This window comes from Balaenoptera acutorostrata, chromosome 20 (genome assembly GCF_949987535.1).
Source record: "Balaenoptera acutorostrata chromosome 20, mBalAcu1.1, whole genome shotgun sequence".
Lineage (NCBI taxonomy): Eukaryota > Metazoa > Chordata > Mammalia > Artiodactyla > Balaenopteridae > Balaenoptera > Balaenoptera acutorostrata.
Genome location: NC_080083.1, coordinates 62,485,003 through 62,500,945, shown reverse-complemented (window position 1 = coordinate 62,500,945; position 15,943 = coordinate 62,485,003). Strand labels below are relative to the sequence as shown.

At 50.5% G+C, this 15,943-nt stretch overlaps 1 protein-coding gene across 1 annotated transcript in view; it reads right to left on the bottom strand.

The window, feature by feature from the left end:
- RGS9 (regulator of G protein signaling 9) overlaps window positions 1-15,943 on the bottom strand; it is a 66,536-nt gene that overhangs the window by 13,684 nt on the left and 36,909 nt on the right. Inside the window, exons 10-16 of the mRNA XM_057536064.1 lie at window positions 12,514-12,543; window positions 11,727-11,788; window positions 9,785-9,898; window positions 6,590-6,705; window positions 3,070-3,157; window positions 2,455-2,593; window positions 730-815 (exon numbers count right to left, since the gene is read on the bottom strand). Coding sequence (XP_057392047.1) covers window positions 730-815; window positions 2,455-2,593; window positions 3,070-3,157; window positions 6,590-6,705; window positions 9,785-9,898; window positions 11,727-11,788; window positions 12,514-12,543 — 635 coding nt within the window. The remainder of the gene's footprint in view (window positions 1-729; window positions 816-2,454; window positions 2,594-3,069; window positions 3,158-6,589; window positions 6,706-9,784; window positions 9,899-11,726; window positions 11,789-12,513; window positions 12,544-15,943) is intronic.

Genomic DNA, 15,943 nt, shown 5'->3' with positions numbered 1-15,943 from the left:
GGCCCTGGGGAGGGGGGGACAGGGCATGCGCTGGCGCTGGGAAAACCTCCGCCAAAGTCCTGCGTCTTTGTTCAAGCTGCCGTTTGGCTACTCTTTTGAATCTTCAGTCCCTGTAGAGTTTTCTTTTTCCTCCAAAAAAGGAGTTCAAACTGCCCCTCAGAACATTTCATCCTTTGCCCAAGGGCTCTGCCAGATGGGATGCTCTATATCTCCAGTGAGGAAGGTGAGAATGAATACAGAAGGCAGTCCCCCAGGGTCAGCAAGAATACTTAGAGTTTTCCTGTACATTCTCCCTAAGAGTCTATATTTTTCTTGGGGTGCAATCTGCTCTTCTCTCCACGGTCTTAGGCCGTTACAAAGGACATTATCAGGATGTAGCTAAATTAATTCCTACACATCAGTGTGGAAGTGGAGAAGTGTAGCCATTAAAAAGCCAATGAGATGCTTCCATTTGTAATAAAGGTCATTATCCCAGCTCATAATCAAAACTCTTTGAAACCAGCATTAGGGAAACAAAACTTACTGGCGGTAATTACTATGTACATCTTGCCAGCATGATTTCAGAGCATGGTGAAGACAATAAGGCAGTCAGACCATAAGAAATACTTCCCAGTCCCCAATATTTTCATCCAGCAAATATCTTGATAATAGCCATTTGGCTGAAAGAGACCCTCCTTTCCCTGTAAACAAAGCAGCAGGCAATGAGTGATTGCAACCCATTCCACTTGCCTTCTCTTGGTGGTTTCCTGAGGTTCAACTGATCTGGCCAGCATTTCCTTATAGATTGGGGATTTTAAGTAGCGGGCATAAGAGTCCTAGCGGGAACAAGAGAAAAGCAGTTACTATGAGAGGGAAAGTGTCACATCAAACGAATACACTTGCCGTTTCCCCAGCCTTCCCTCGGCAGTGAGATTGCAAAGTTAAGAGGATTTGTATCCTTGTGTGCAAGGCATTCAGATGTGTGTCTAAAGCCGCGGTGCTCAAGTGTGGTCCCCATGCCGGCAGCATCCATTTCACCTGGCCACTTGCTAGAAATGCACATTCTCAGGCCCACGCCAGTCCTGCTGAATCAGAGACCCGGGGTGTGGGACACGCTGAGTCTTGGCCAGATGCTGCTGCCCTTTGCGCTGGAGAACCTGGTCCATAGCCGCCCCCCAAAGAGTCTCGAGGGCTCTTCGGCGAAGTACGCATGCAACAGCAGACCCTTGCTTCCAACCTTGCCCACCCAGTACCTCCACTTCGAAGCCCACTCACAACCCCTTCTCCCCTGAATTTCAGTAGAAAGGCAAGAGAATACCAAACCCAGCCCAACCAAACAAAGCCCCAGGCTCAGATTCCTCTCGTGTGGCCGTTTGCTGGGACCCTCGGCAGGTTCAGGGAAGTCGCTTCCTGAACGCTTGCTCCCCACAAGCCGACTGCAAACTCTAGTCGTAACATACATGGGACAAAGCCCACAGAAACATCTAGGAGAATTTCTCAACAACCAATTGAGAATTTTAAAAAAATTATTGAAACGGTACCATTCTAAAGACTAAGTAGTAGCAGTCAAAGTCATGAGAACTATGGGCAGAAGACCTAAATAGACATTTCTCCAAAGAAGACATCCAGATGGCCAACAGGAACATGAAAAGCTGCTCCACGTCGCTAATCATTAGAGAATGCAAATCAGGACCACCATGAGTTATCACCTCACACTGGTCAGAAGGGCCATCATCAAAGAGTCTACAGATAACAAATGCTGGAGAGGGTGTGGAGAAAAGGGAACCCTCCTACACGGTGGGGGGAATGTAAATTGGTGCAGCCACTATGTCACGACGGTCTATACAACGACTGCAGAGTGAGAAGCCTTAAGAAGGCACGCAGGGGCTTCCCTGGTGGCACAGTGGTTAAGAATCCACCTGCCAATGCAGGGGACATGTGTTCAAGCCCTGGTCTGGGAAGATCCCACATGCCATGGAGCAACTAAGCCCGTGAGCCACAATTACTGAGCCTGCGCTCTAGAGCCCGCGAGCCACAACTACTGAGCCCACTTGCCACAACTACTGAGCCCACGTGCCTGAAGCCCATGCTCCGCAACGAGAGAAGCCACCGCAATGAGAAGCGCGCGCACCGCAACGAAGAGTAGCCCCCGCTCGCCTCAACTAGACAAAGCCCGCGCGCAGCAACGAAGACCCAACGCAGCCAAAAATAAATAAATAAATAAAAAGATTTTTTAAAAAAAGGGCACACAGCCTCTGCAGACAGGCAGTCCTCCCCGGCCAGAGGGCTCAGAAACACACGGAGGGGCCAGCCGGGCGGGCAGGAGGAAGAGGGAGTTGACAGCTCTGCATCTAACACCAGCAAAGCAGAAACCACACATTCTCTCCCTTTTCCCCACATCTAAAGAACCTTCCCGGTACCTGGGGAGGGAAGGGCTTCCGGGCCTCCGTGCACCCTCACCACGGCCGCGCCTACCTTCTTCATGAGCATGTAGATGTGGGTCTGCGCGGCGTCCAGCACGTAGCGGTGGGGATGCTTCAGCCCCCTGACCGTGATGTCCATGGTTTTGCCGTCTATGTTTATCCACCGCCTCGCCCCTGGGGCCAGGAACAGCCTGAGACCGGGAGGAAAATGTCAGCAAAAGTAGCCAGACCGAGTCAGTGAATGAAAAGCTCACAGCTGCTTGGGAGCGAGGGGTTGACAGACGTGGCTTGGGTCCCCCGGGGTGAAAGTGGTCCTTTTCTTAGGAGACACTAAAGCATTTGAACAGGGCGTCAAGCAACGTTTCCTAGAAGCAAGAAAACAGCCCTGCCAGCATCGGGAATGTGAACTTGTGTTTGACTTTGGAATTCCCAACCTCTGGCAGAGAGAGCAAAAAGTGGGTGGGGTGACCCTCCCCCAGCTTTCTCCCAGGACCTCCAGCCTCCCGGAGCAGGGGTGAGGTGTCCACAGCGCGAGGTGCGGTGACCGATGGGGACGCGAGGCGTGGGGGGGCCTCCATCCAGTCTCCGACCTCAAGCGTAACCGGGGGTGGGGGGGCCGGCTGGGGGGCCGCGGGGAGGCCTCCCCACCAATCTGGCTCATCCTCACTTGTAAATCTCCTCCGCTTTCTCCTTGACCTTGGACTGATCTCCATACTTCAGATCTTCACAGGCTTCCCAGAATCCCAGATTCTCCCCTGCGCGGGCCAGGATGCGGGGGGGGGGGGGGGGGGGGGAGGGGCGGGGGAAGGGTCCACAGGAGCCCAGACGGGAGGGGAAGGGAGGAAAGAAAAGAAACGGGTCAGCTGGGGTACATCCCATCCTGGAGCGGCGAGCACGTCGGGGGCGGGACCACACGCTCCTTGGGAGAAGGAGCCCGTCCTCCGTCCAGGGCCCCTGAGAGGCTTGTTACCCCAGTGAGCGCACCTACGTGCTCGGGCAGTGAACCAGGGGGGCACGTGCCCTGTGTGCAGCCCTACGTGTCTGCCGGGAACCTGCGCTTTCCCCCAGGGCACACAAGTCAGAGCTCAGATGAACCCCCAGAGGCGGTCTCATTCCTCTTCATCCAGGATGTCGCACACCTTGCTTGGACAAGTGACATCTGATTAGGCTGGGACGCATGCGTCGCTGCTCTGTAGGTTTTCTCCGTGAAGGGTCCTGGTGACTTTGCTCCTGGTCGATGACGCACGTGACTCCCACCTCCTTTGTGCACAGAGAGCCCGTCTCTTAGGGCTCCTCGCGGGGCGTATTCCAGCCAAAGACCCTCACGGAGATGCTGCCGAAGCGGCGATGCTGATGGGCTGGCTCTCGAGGAAGGCCTGGTCACCTGAGCCAGAGAGTCTGCGCCTCTGGGCCCAGAAGGAAAGTCAGCTGCCGCCCCACCCCCTTTCCTTCCAACTTCTCTAACGGGTTCTCCCAGCCCCCAGTAGTGCGAACACCTCGGTGCACCATCCCAGGTGGCCAGTTTTCGCCTGAGAAAATAAAGGGGGTCACTCCAGTGGGAGAGCAAGAGCTTATGTGTGCGTGTGTATGTGTGTACATTGTGCGTGCGCATGTGTCTGTGTATTCGCGTGTGCGCATGTGTGTGCCTGTGTGTGCATGTGAGGCGGGGGGGGAGGTGAATCACGGAATGCCATGGTGGGCGGAAATGGACCAGACCATCCCCTCCTCTCCATTCCCAGTATTCTCTGGAAGGCTCCCAGGCATTTTAGACTGGAAAAGTTTGCACGATCCTAAGCTAGCTGACCTCTGTCCCGTAACTCTACAGAGCTCCTTCCTCTTCAGCATAAAGTTCAGGGTGTTCTTGGGACCGAGGTCACAAGCATGAGTAAACAGGCCAGCAGTGCTCTTAAGTGACAGCCGCTGGTCTTACAGCAAGCGCCCTGTAGACCACCTTGCCCACGGCAAGACGGTTAATTGCTTAAAGGTAAAATTAAATGAGCAATTATTCACACTAGTCAAAAGATGGAAACAACCCACACGTTCATCAGCCGATGAATGGATAAACAAAATGTGGTGCATACATACAATGAGTATTATTCAGCCTTAAAGAGGAAGGAAATTCTGACATAGCTACAATGTGGATGAACCTTGAAAACAGCATGCAAAGTGAAACAAGCCAGACACAGAAGGACAAATACAGTGTGATTCCATTTATATGTGGTCCCTAGAGTCGTCAAGTTCATAGAAACAGAAAGTAGAATGGTTCCCAGGAGCTGGCGGGGAGTGGAGTGGGGAGTTAGTGTTTAATGGGGATAGACTTTCGGTTTGGGAGGATAAAAAAGTTCCGGAGACGGATGGTGGTGACAGTTGCACAATGATGTTAATTTCACTGAACTCTACACTTAGAATGGTTAAAATGGTAAGTCTTATGTTATGAATATTTTACCAGGGTAAAAAAAATTAAATGAGCACAGAAAAATGTGTACGTGAATGTTCATAGCAGTACTACCCATAATAGCCAAAAAGTTGAAACAACCCAAATGTCCACCACTTGAGAAGTAGATAAACAAAATGTGGTATCTTCACAGAATGGAATATTATTTGGTCATGAAAAGGAATGAAGCACTGTTACATGCTCCAACGTGGACGGCCTTTGAAAATACTATGCTAAGTGAAAGAGGACAGAAAGCCACATATGGCATGATTCCATTTATAGGAAATGTCCAGAATAGGCAAATCCATGAAAATAGAAAGTAAATTAGTGGTTGCCTAGGGCTGGGGGGGGTGGGCCGGGGAGTTGGGAGCAGAGGAAGACAGAGAAAAAGGGAGTGACTTCTATGGGTCAGGGGTTTCTTTTTGAGGTGGTGAAAAGGTTCTAGAATTATATAGCGGTGATTGTTGTGCAACTCTGTGAACCTACTACACAGCACTGAACTGCAGACTTTAAAAGGGCATGCGAATGATACGGTCTGTGAATTTATAGCATGTGAAGCGTATCTCAATTTTTTTAATTTTAATTAAATGAACTGATTATTTACCTGTTCTGTTCGTACCGGAAGCCTCGGGAATCTCATCCCGAGATCACCAATAGCGCTCTTTTAATGACGCAGGGAAATCTTGGGGATGGATTCTTACCAACACTAAGCAACACGTGGGTGGGATAAGCTCAGGGTGTAGTTTGTTAGCCGACCACTAGATGGCGCCGGATCCACTTATTCACCAGTTGCTTCCGGCCTAAAAGCAGCTCCCTTTCCCATCCAACTGTTCCGGGTTTTATTACCTCACGGCAATGAGGCTTAATCAGAAAAAAACGATTTTCAAGAATCCATCTTAGCATGTAAGGTGTGCATCCGGCAGTCAAACAGGCTCATGGCAAGTCCCGTGGGATGCTTTCAGGTGCAACCTCACAGGCCAGTGGCTCTTGGGGAGCCAGCCTGTGTCAAGGCTCAAATGTGATGCTCCTCACGACTGGGGACTTGGAGAGAAATAAAGGGACCCCATAAAAGTAAATCTTTCAGGGAAGGTGGTGAAGCCCATGGAATGCTCCGCCTAGGGAAGTTGGTCCTGATCTGGCCTTTGCTTTTCCCAGGTGTCTCCCACTGCAGTGTATTTACGAGGCTGCAGGGGCCTCCCACAATGAGCCGCCCGGAGCTGGGGTATAAAATGTGGCCCCACCCATTCCATTCAAATCCTCCGAGGAAGCAGCGGACCAGGAGCTGAGACGGTGGCTCTCGATCATGGCCACATGTCAGAATCACCTGGGGGGTTTTCAAGACTTCAGAGATTCCGCCCCAAACCAATTAAAAAGGAACCTCTGGGGATGGGATCCAGGTGAACTGAACGGGCGGCCACAGCAGAGGAGCCCTGAGCTGAAGAAAACCAGGCCCAGGGCAGCAGCAGACCTGGGAGCTCGGGGGTGGGAGAGCCAGGGATCAGGGCGAGCCAGTGAGGGCAGCCAGAGGGGACGAAGCCTTGGAAACCTGAGTCATGTCCACGTGGATTCTGTGAGCAAAGCAATTCCCCCAACTGCGGGGCCCCCGGGAGCCGATGGAGAGGCCGGGTCCGGGGTGAGAGTCGGCCCAAGCAGAGCTATGGAAACACCTGCCCAGCATCCTCGGAGCCCTAGGCTAGACGTTCAGGAATATTTCTAAAAGCAAATATTTTATTTAAAAAACTCAGAGACCCACCACTGAATTCTTTCTTGAGAAAGTACTGGAAGCTCTGTCGGCCCTTGGGGTCTCGGATCAGCTCGCTGAAGTTGAAGGCCCATCGTTCCACCCGCATCTTGGTTGGGATTTCCACCCTGCAAGGACCACGATTTGTTAAGTGCTCCAGACACTCGGGGCTGTGCCAGGGGGCGGCTTGCGTGGGGCGAGGGGGCTTCAGCCCCTGCTAACCTCCGCGAGTCCCCCGGCCCAGGGCACGACCCAACCCTCCCCTCCCCCATCCCCGCACAAACAAGCGGAGTAACCCGTTGCTTGGAAAATGCAGCCTCAGACATGTCCCCTGGGCCTCGTCTCAGGATCTGGCCTCCCCAGCGGGGGGAAGGAGGCCCCCAGCAGAGAGCCTCACGCTAACCCTTCAGGGCAGAGGGCCATGCACGCCTCCTCCAAGGCCTGTGGAGACCAGGGGGCCAGGCTGCCACACCAGACCAGAGAGAACCCCAGAACGGCCCCGGTGATGGGTGCTGCGGCCACCGCCACCCCCTCGACCCCCCTTCCCTACGGGGACATCTGGTGACCCTTCCTGCCCTGCTTCAGGCCCCGTGCCCCCAGGCGGACACCCCACAGGCCCGGCCAGCCGTGCACCCTCTCCCAGAGCCTCCCCTACGATGCCAGGCCCACTCCACCCCCACTCGTTCTGAACATGCCTCGATCTCAGGAAGGACACGCGAGCCCAGCTAGCATGGGATGGGTCTCACGGTCTAGAAAATCCGGAAAACTGTTGGCTTTTCTCCTATTCCTTATGGAATTCTCCGTAACCCAACACAGCCCCTTGGAAACAGAGGTTCCCAAGTCCCAGACACCACGTTGCCCACTGATGCAACAGCTGAAACCGTGGCTGGGTACAAGTGATGTCTGTGGGATCTCAAGTCGGCCAGGCGAGCTTACACTTCCCTAACATCAGCGTGGAAACAGTAAGAATCCCGGAATAACAGCTACCACTTACGCAGTCACCATCTGTGATGCACTGTGCTTTACACACACACCCATTGCTGGGTCCCTAAGGGAACACGGCCAGCTGGATAACATCGTCCCCACTGTATTTCCAAGACGACAGAGGCTCAGAGAGGGTAAACCCTTGCCCGGGCCCACACAGTAAGAGGCAGGGCCCGGCGTCAAACAGGTGTGCCAACTTCAGCGGACATCAGAATCCCCTGGGAGACTCATTAAAACACGGACTGCTGGGCGCCAACTCCCAACTTCCCGATTCAGTCTCGGGTGCGGCCCAAGAACTTGCATTTCCCACGAGTTCCTGGAGGATCCTGATGCGGCTGGTCCGTGGCCAACCCTGGGGGCGGACGCTCCGAGCCCGTCCTGTGAACCCTCGCTGCTCACTGAGATCAACGGGCTGATGGGGGTGAGGAGGTAAGCCAGGCCAGTTAACAAGAGGCTTTGGAGATAAGGGCTGGATATTGGGTTTTCATCTGTTTTGTTTTGTTTGTTTGGCCGCACTGCGCGGCATGTGGGATCTTAGTTCCCAGACCAAGGTGTGAACCCGCATCCCCAGCATTGGAAGCGCGGAGTCTTTACCACTGGACCACCAGGCAAGTCCGTTTTTGTTTTTTTTTTAAGCTTCCCAGGTGATGTTAATACCATTCTAAAATCTAAACCATTAAGAAGAAGGCCTCCCATTTGGGGGGGGGTTCATCTGGCATCCACCCAGTACCCTCTGAGCAAGGGCTCCTACATAAGCATCACCTCTCTTCTTCACCAGCAAATCTCTACCTCAGGCTTCCATACTCTGCTCTCCATTTCACGTAGCATCCGGCAGCATCCACGCCTCCTCCCCAAACCCTCTCAGGACGATCCCTGTCCTGGCCAAGTGGCCCTGCCTTTTCCCCCACAAGACCCGACTTCTGCACATCCTTGTGCACGGGGAGGTTCAGGCTGCCTCTCCCTTCTGATAACTGCGAGAGAGACACAAGCTCCAGAAAACCGTCCTAATAACTAGAGGCCCCGGAAGACTCCCCAGAAGATGGTTCTAGAGTCTTGGGCTCTGCGGTGGACCCCCGACTCCAGATGAGCGCCCTCCTTCACCTGTCCGCTACCCACAGCAGGCTACACGGAGGGGGTGAAAGGCCTCCGCAGCTACGCCGGCTCACCCGGCCGGACCTGTGCCTCCTGGGTGTTCCTCATGCCTTAGGTGGTGATGGCCTTGGCGTAGACCCAGCTGTGGCACGTACCTGACGCCCTCTGTCTTTCCAATCTCCCCACCCATCTCACACGCTCATCCCGGCCCCTTCTCCCCTCTCCTCCTCCTCCTCCACCTTTCCCTCTGAGCTGCCCTTCTCTTCTTCCTCCCTATGTTAGCTTGGGCTTTTCCTTTCTGCATTTTGGCCTTTGCCCCCTCTTCCAGACGACAGATTTACGCAGACACAGGTAGCAGCAACAACTGTTCAAATTTCACAAACAGCAAAGGAGTGAGTGATGTAATTCCCCAAGGCAAGTTTAGGGCTCTGCCTTCCAGGAGCTTATTTTTACTCTAATCAGAAGTCAAAAACGCAAAGCCATAAAGATGATTGTTTTCTTTTCGAAAACGATCTATGTATTGTTAAAACAGAGTTACCGCTTGACCCAGCACTTCCATTCCTAGGTACATACTCCAGAGAAATGAAAAACATATGTTCACATAAAAACCAGCAAACGAATGTTCATAGCAGCATTATTCACAATCGCTAAATGGCAGAGACAACCCAAATGTCCATCAACTGATGAATGGATAAACAAAATGTGGCATATGCATATAAATTAATATTTTTCAGCCATAAATCAGGATTGAGTATGAACACCTGCTTCAGCATGGATAAGCTTTGAAGGCATTATGCTAAGTGAAAAAAGCTAATCACAAAAGACCACATATTGTATGATTCCATTGATATGAATGTCCAGAACGGGCAAACCTCTGGAGACAGAAAGTTTAGTGGTTGCCGAGGGCTGGAGGGTTTTGGGGGGAGGAGGATTTGGAGGGTAACAGCTAAAGGGTAGGGGGTTTCTTATTTGGGTGATGAAAACATTTTAAAATTGTGGTGATGGCTGCACAATTCTATGACTATAGTAAAAACCGTTGAATTGTACACTTTAAATGGGTGAATTATATGGTGTGTGAATTCTAACTCAAAAAGTTACTTTTGAAAGGACCCCGATATCTCGAATACATACAGTTTGGCATTTAAATCCCAGAACTGGGTGTCATCCGTTACCCAAGGATTGCTAGGAAGGCAGCCCGACATGATGGCGTCGTTGGACGAAAACTGCTCACTGTACTTGACGATCCTGAAAGGCAAACGGAAAGCGATTTCCTAGAAGTTCAACACCCCAGAGACCAAATCAACACTCAGGTTGATCGACCAGGCTGTCCTCCTTCAACTTGATGGATTTCGTTACATGCTTGTTACTGTCTTCTTAGAAAAACGCTCTAACAGCCCTCGGGATTGGCGGGTGTTCAACAAGATCTGTCCTATTCTAGTTGTGAAATGAAACGTCGTCGTCTCCCAAACCAGTTCTTTGTGACTTCTCTGTACCTATTTCATTACCGTACAGCCTCTTTCCATTTGATCACGAGTTTTCAAAATGCAAAGCTGACTCGTTCACACAGGTGCCTTGGCACCATTTTGGAAACACAAGGTCTCCACGGACTCGGTGAGATTCTGTTGCCACCCTGGGGTCCACCCTTGGTCAAATAATGCCTGCATTTGGGAACTCAGACCCAGGATTCAAAACGGTGGTCTCACTGAGACAAATGTGGGCAAGAGCTAATTCCTCCTAGTCGGGTTAGACCTTCTGAGTCAACACGTGTCCTGGTATCTGGCAGTTTGGAAAAAACCTGGCATGCCTTCACCCTGTAGGTGGGGATTGCATCCGTAGTATACACGTAAGGCACCTGCCACGAAGTCTGCCCACAGCCACGAGGGTTTGATAGAGCAGGACCATGCCCGAGAGATACACCAGAGCTCTCGGTTTACAGTTCTGTGCAGAACTCAAGCCCCTGGGCTCCATTTCCCCCACGACCTTCTTATTCTTACCAGACCTTTTCAGCGGAGCAGCTGAAGGGAAGGGGAAAAAATGCATCCACAGGTCCAAACAGTATAATGACGTCAAAATTATGGTAATGAGGCTCTGAGACAAATAAAACTTGGAAGGTGGGCCTACAGAGTATCCAGTGTAGCCTTCCAACCTCCTCTAATGGACTTTCTATTTGGTTTCACGGAACTGGGTTTCTGGAACATCAGAGTAGATGGGTCTGACTTTATCACAGAACAATGAGTATCATTATAACCCAAAGCGAGCGCCCACCGAGCACCCGGGTGCAGACCCACCTGTGACTCAGCAGCCACAGACAGAAGTCACTGCAAAAGGTGGGTGAGGTCAGGGCATGTATCTTTGGGCAGGTGGTAGTTTTGCAAACTAGGGGTTTGAGATGATGTCAAAAGATACTTGAAGATTTTTACAAGAGCCTAACCCTAACCGCATTGGAAGAAAGGCACTGGACAAAACACAGTATCTCCCACCCCAATGGGTACCTGTGGTCAGAATAAATGACTAGTCATGTTGTGTGTCCCCAGAAATCAGCCAAGTCCATTTTCAAGTGTGCAGGAAAATCGCAGAGCTAGAAAGGTGATCCTCCAAGGAATTCCACATTTTGAAAGGGTAATTGCTTACATTTGGGGGGCACTAAACCTTTTCATGTCTTCCAAATAATGCACTCTGGGAGACTGGATCAAAGTAGCCTGAACGTTCAAGGATCAAACATAAATTTCCAGTTTCTCCCAATGGGATTTTAAATCAAACATTAACAACAGATACTTATCACTACATTGAACTGCAGAATCCAGCCGGTGAACTTTTGACTCTTCCCACTTTCCCATCCACACAGACAGGCTTGTCTAGGGCCTCACCCAACCCTGATTTTGCCTAGCCCGAGACCTGGAGACTAGCACTGAGTGAAGAACTAGGCACTAAACCCCCAAGAGACTGCTTTTGTCCCTCTGAGTCCTTCAGGCTCTTACGTCAACCTATGACTTGCCAAGCTCGCCTTGAAGCAGTTCTCCTCCTGCCTAACTATCGTGCAAACCTCACCAAGACCAACAAAGCAGGGACATACCCGCCAAGGGACACGGAAGACTTCACCGTGGACCTCATTAAGGCCTGTCGGTAATACATGATCTGGAAGAGACACAGTTGTTAGATGTCCAACTGCCCCACTGGGGTGTCGCCAACGCCGACACACACATATGGCTCCAAACCAGAAGCCATGTCCCCATCAAAGCACCCCGTTCCGTTCCCGCAAGCCAGCCACCCCAGGACCAGCAGGGCTCAGGTCTGCAGCAGATGGGTGGCCCCCATGCCTCCTTCACTCATCTCATCGTGTGTTAGTCTCGGAAAAGGCACCAACTGGGAAAAAAAAAAGTTCTAAGGTGCGTTCAAGTGAGACATGGGATAGACACAGAAGCTTAGCTTTGCCCCCAAATGCCTCTGACTCACAGAAGCAGATCTAACTAACCTCACGGCCAACACTCCCCAGGGCTCTCTGTCATGCGCCCCGGATACAAGATTTGCCAACACAGGTAGCCTGTCACCCTGGACAGATGCTGAGCGGCCCCGTAACGGTAGGAGCAGGGACCAGGGTGGATGCACCTGCCCCACGTCCCTCAGATCTGAGCCTCCGGAGGGCATCTCACAGCCTGACCCTGACCCTGAGCATCAGCCCCATCCAGATCTTACATGAGACGCTTTGGCATTCTGTGCCGTCCGTTAATCGGGAAACAACTGTTTGAACGTCACACATGGTTTTCATTTCATCACTGAGTGCAGAGCAAGAAGCCAAAGTACATATAATTTGTTAAGAGGATTAAAAATCAGACTTCCCTTGAAACTGGGAGACTAATTACCTCTTTTCTGACAGAAACCACTGTTTGTTTCTGTAAAACAAAGAAGCAAAAACCGTTAACAGATGTCATGAAATCATTACAGTCCAATAACCCACTTGAAAAATAAAAACCCTTCCCCGAGAGGAAACTGCCCATCTCTTTTGACTTAAAAGATAGTATTTCCCCATCACCACCCCTTCCACCCTATTCTACACAACTACTAGAGAATAAGATCAACTAAGAGGTTTGGTGAGGGAAGGGGATGTTTTACCACTGTAACTTCATCCTACTCTCCTAAAAGCCAAGATGAATTGAGGACTAAGTTTGGGATTGCTCCCAACCCACCGTAGTGCCTACAGAACGTCTGAAATGGAATGGGGGAGGGGGGGAAACTAGCAACTTGACCAATACCATATGTTGCGGGGGGGAAAGCCACGCTGTCAAAAACAAAGCACACAATTAAAAGACTCAAGAGGAGCCTCCACTGCAAGCTGAGTCCAAGAGCTGAGCTGTAACGTGGAAGAGCTCACACTGGGCCCTATCCTCTCTGAAGCCGCTGAAGCAAGTTCGCGTCCTCTCTCTGGACTTTTCGCGTCATAGCCGAGGAAGGAGGGCTCCAAGAGGGGCTCCGTGTTTAGGGTCTTGGAAGCTCCTGGAAACCATTCAGACCTGCCTCCTACTAAGCTCTCCTACCATCTGACATGCTTCCCCGGTACCACCTGTCTGCCCCATGCAACTCTTGGAGGCTGGGCACGGTGGGTGATTCCAATTCAGTTTTCCTAGGTCTGGTCCAGGGGCTGCCTGGTGCTGACTCTTATACTTCAAGCTGAGCATCTAATTGCTGGCTGCTAAAACCCATGCTGCTGAGTGCCGCCAGGTTTGCGCTTGATATAGAGTCAGAAGTCCAAGGAGGACACGACCTCCCTTAGCCAGTTAGTAAAATAAGTACTGGACCAGAGCCCATTAACAAGGAATGAAGGAAGGTCTGATCTGGAACGTCATATGCAAGTCTCTCCTTTCTAATCCACGCTGGGTTTCATTTTGCATCCTTAGATTGTTTTTATGTGCTTGCTTTTCGCAGGAAATCCTTCTTCCTGGGTGGGGTAGGGAGAGTTAACTCAGAAAGGTAATGCTCAGATAGGCCTCTCTAATCTGCCACCCCCCCCAAACTTCCTTCTTCATAGCACTGATCACAGTATAATTAGATATTTGTTTGTGTGACTCTTTGTTCAATCTGTGTATCACCCATTAAGCACCATGAAGAGCAGGAAGGCCATGTTTATCTTCCTGAGCGTAATGTACGGCACAGAGTAGGTGCTCATTAAACGTCAAACAAATGATGAGTGCAGTGTGCTTGGAGGCCTAGAAAAATGGAGATGTATTTTAAGGTTAATAGAATATTTTTCCACTTAAAAAATTGAGAACACTCCCCAAATATTTTGGCAATCACACTGATTATCTGTTCTAATTCTCTAACAGCCCTAACATAGGGCTGTTTTAGAAGACACATATTTCAGGTAGAAAAGAACCCTGGGGTCAGAGTAGGGAAGCTGGACTTTTGTGTAATAATAACTACCAAGCAATAGTACAAAGCAATTTACACATCTCTGAGCCCTTACAGAGTTTGAGGGAGGAAGGTTTTATTTTTCTGATTTTCAGCTGAGGAAACCAAGGCCCTGACATCTCCTGGTCAGTAACTGGCTGAGGCAGTATTCAAACCTAGATCTGCCCTTTGCAAAGCCAAGGAGTGATCCAGGAAAGACAGAAAATGATCTGCTCTCTTCACCAATGCCTTCCTCCTTGCCCTGAAGCTGAGGATACCGCCGAACTAAATGTCTTCTCTGTCCGGCCATTTAGTTTAAAATTAAAACAAAAAAGAGTGCTAGGGCCCCAATCACAAGAGGAAGCACACACACAGAAGACACTCTGTAATTGACACTAGTGATGGGAAAACACACTCCCAGCTAGAAGGGAAATAAGATCTGGGGACCTAAAGCACAGCATGGTGACTATAATTAACGATATTTGGGAGTTGGTCAGAAAGTAGAGCTTAACTGTTACCACCACAAAAATCGCAATTACGTCAGGGGATGGAGGTGTTACCTCACCTTATTGGCGGTAATCATTCTGCAATATCTACATGCATCTAATCACACATTGTACACCTGAAACCTACATATGTTATGAGCCAATGATACTTCAATGAAGCTGGAGTCCGGAAGCACGAACATTGGTATAAAGATGGCAATTGTACTATCAAGCAGGCACCATCACAAACACCCTCCTTCGAAGCGCCCAGGCCCCAGGATGAGCCATCCTGTGGGCCACTGTCCTCTGGCCTCAGGGACCCTGCGTGGACGAACACAGACAAGACAGGCAGACTCTCAGCCTGTCTGATGGTCTCTGGGCTCCCCGGGGAGCTGTGCTTACAAACCGGTCACCAGCTCACTTATTTCCAGTCTACTTAGCGTGGTCTGACTTCGGCTTAATACCTTTATTTCTGGGGTCATTATCTCAAGCTTCAGGGTTTTAACATTTTTATATTTTAATTCTCTTCTTGACTTTGCTATCCTTTTAGGGCTCTGTGTCGAAGGTGTGGTTTGCTGTGGGTTTTCTGAGTCCCCAGATTACCAGCTGTCTCCTGGGAATCAGACTGCAGTGGATTTGATTGAGTCTAAGAGTTTGCCCACCTCCACCCTGGACTGTCCGTGTGGATTTCAGCATTTCTAGCTTTAAAAACAGCTGTCCAGGGACTTCCCTGGTGGTGTGGTGGTTAAGACTCCACACTCCCAATGAAGGGGGCCTGGGTTCGACCCCTGGTCAGGGAACTAGATCCCACATGCACGCCTCAACTAAGAGTTCGCGTGCTACAACTAAGGAGCCCGCGAGCCATGACTAAGGAGCCCACCTGCCGCAACTAAAGACCCAGTGCAACCAAATAAATAAATACTAAAAAAAAAAAAAAAAAGCTGTACATAGGATCTGCCCCCTGTGGATTGACATATAGGGTATCTCTGTGCTTTTAGGAGTGCATGTGTATCTGGGCAGTGAGGGAGAGGGTTCCGGACTTTTCTGAAAGACTGAGAGAGAATTTGATGGGCTGGGGGTCGTTATAAGAAAGAGTATCGACTTTGGGGTCAGAAAGGTCAAAATCCCTGTTCTGTCACTAATCGGTGAGCTGACTTTGGATGACTTATTTGGCATCTCAAAGCCTCTGTTTTCTCATTCGTAAAAGGGAATAGAAAAGGGGGGGATTAAATGACAGAATCCTTAAGTGACTGGCATAAGGCGGGGACTCAACGTACCCTGGCTACTGATTAGGGTTCAAATACTGCTGCTGAGAAGATACAGGGTACGGCATTAGCCCCAATTACGAGATAAAATACAGGATGCCCAGGCAATACCGGGGACATAGTCACGCCAACAAAAGTTATTCGCTGCTTATGTGAAA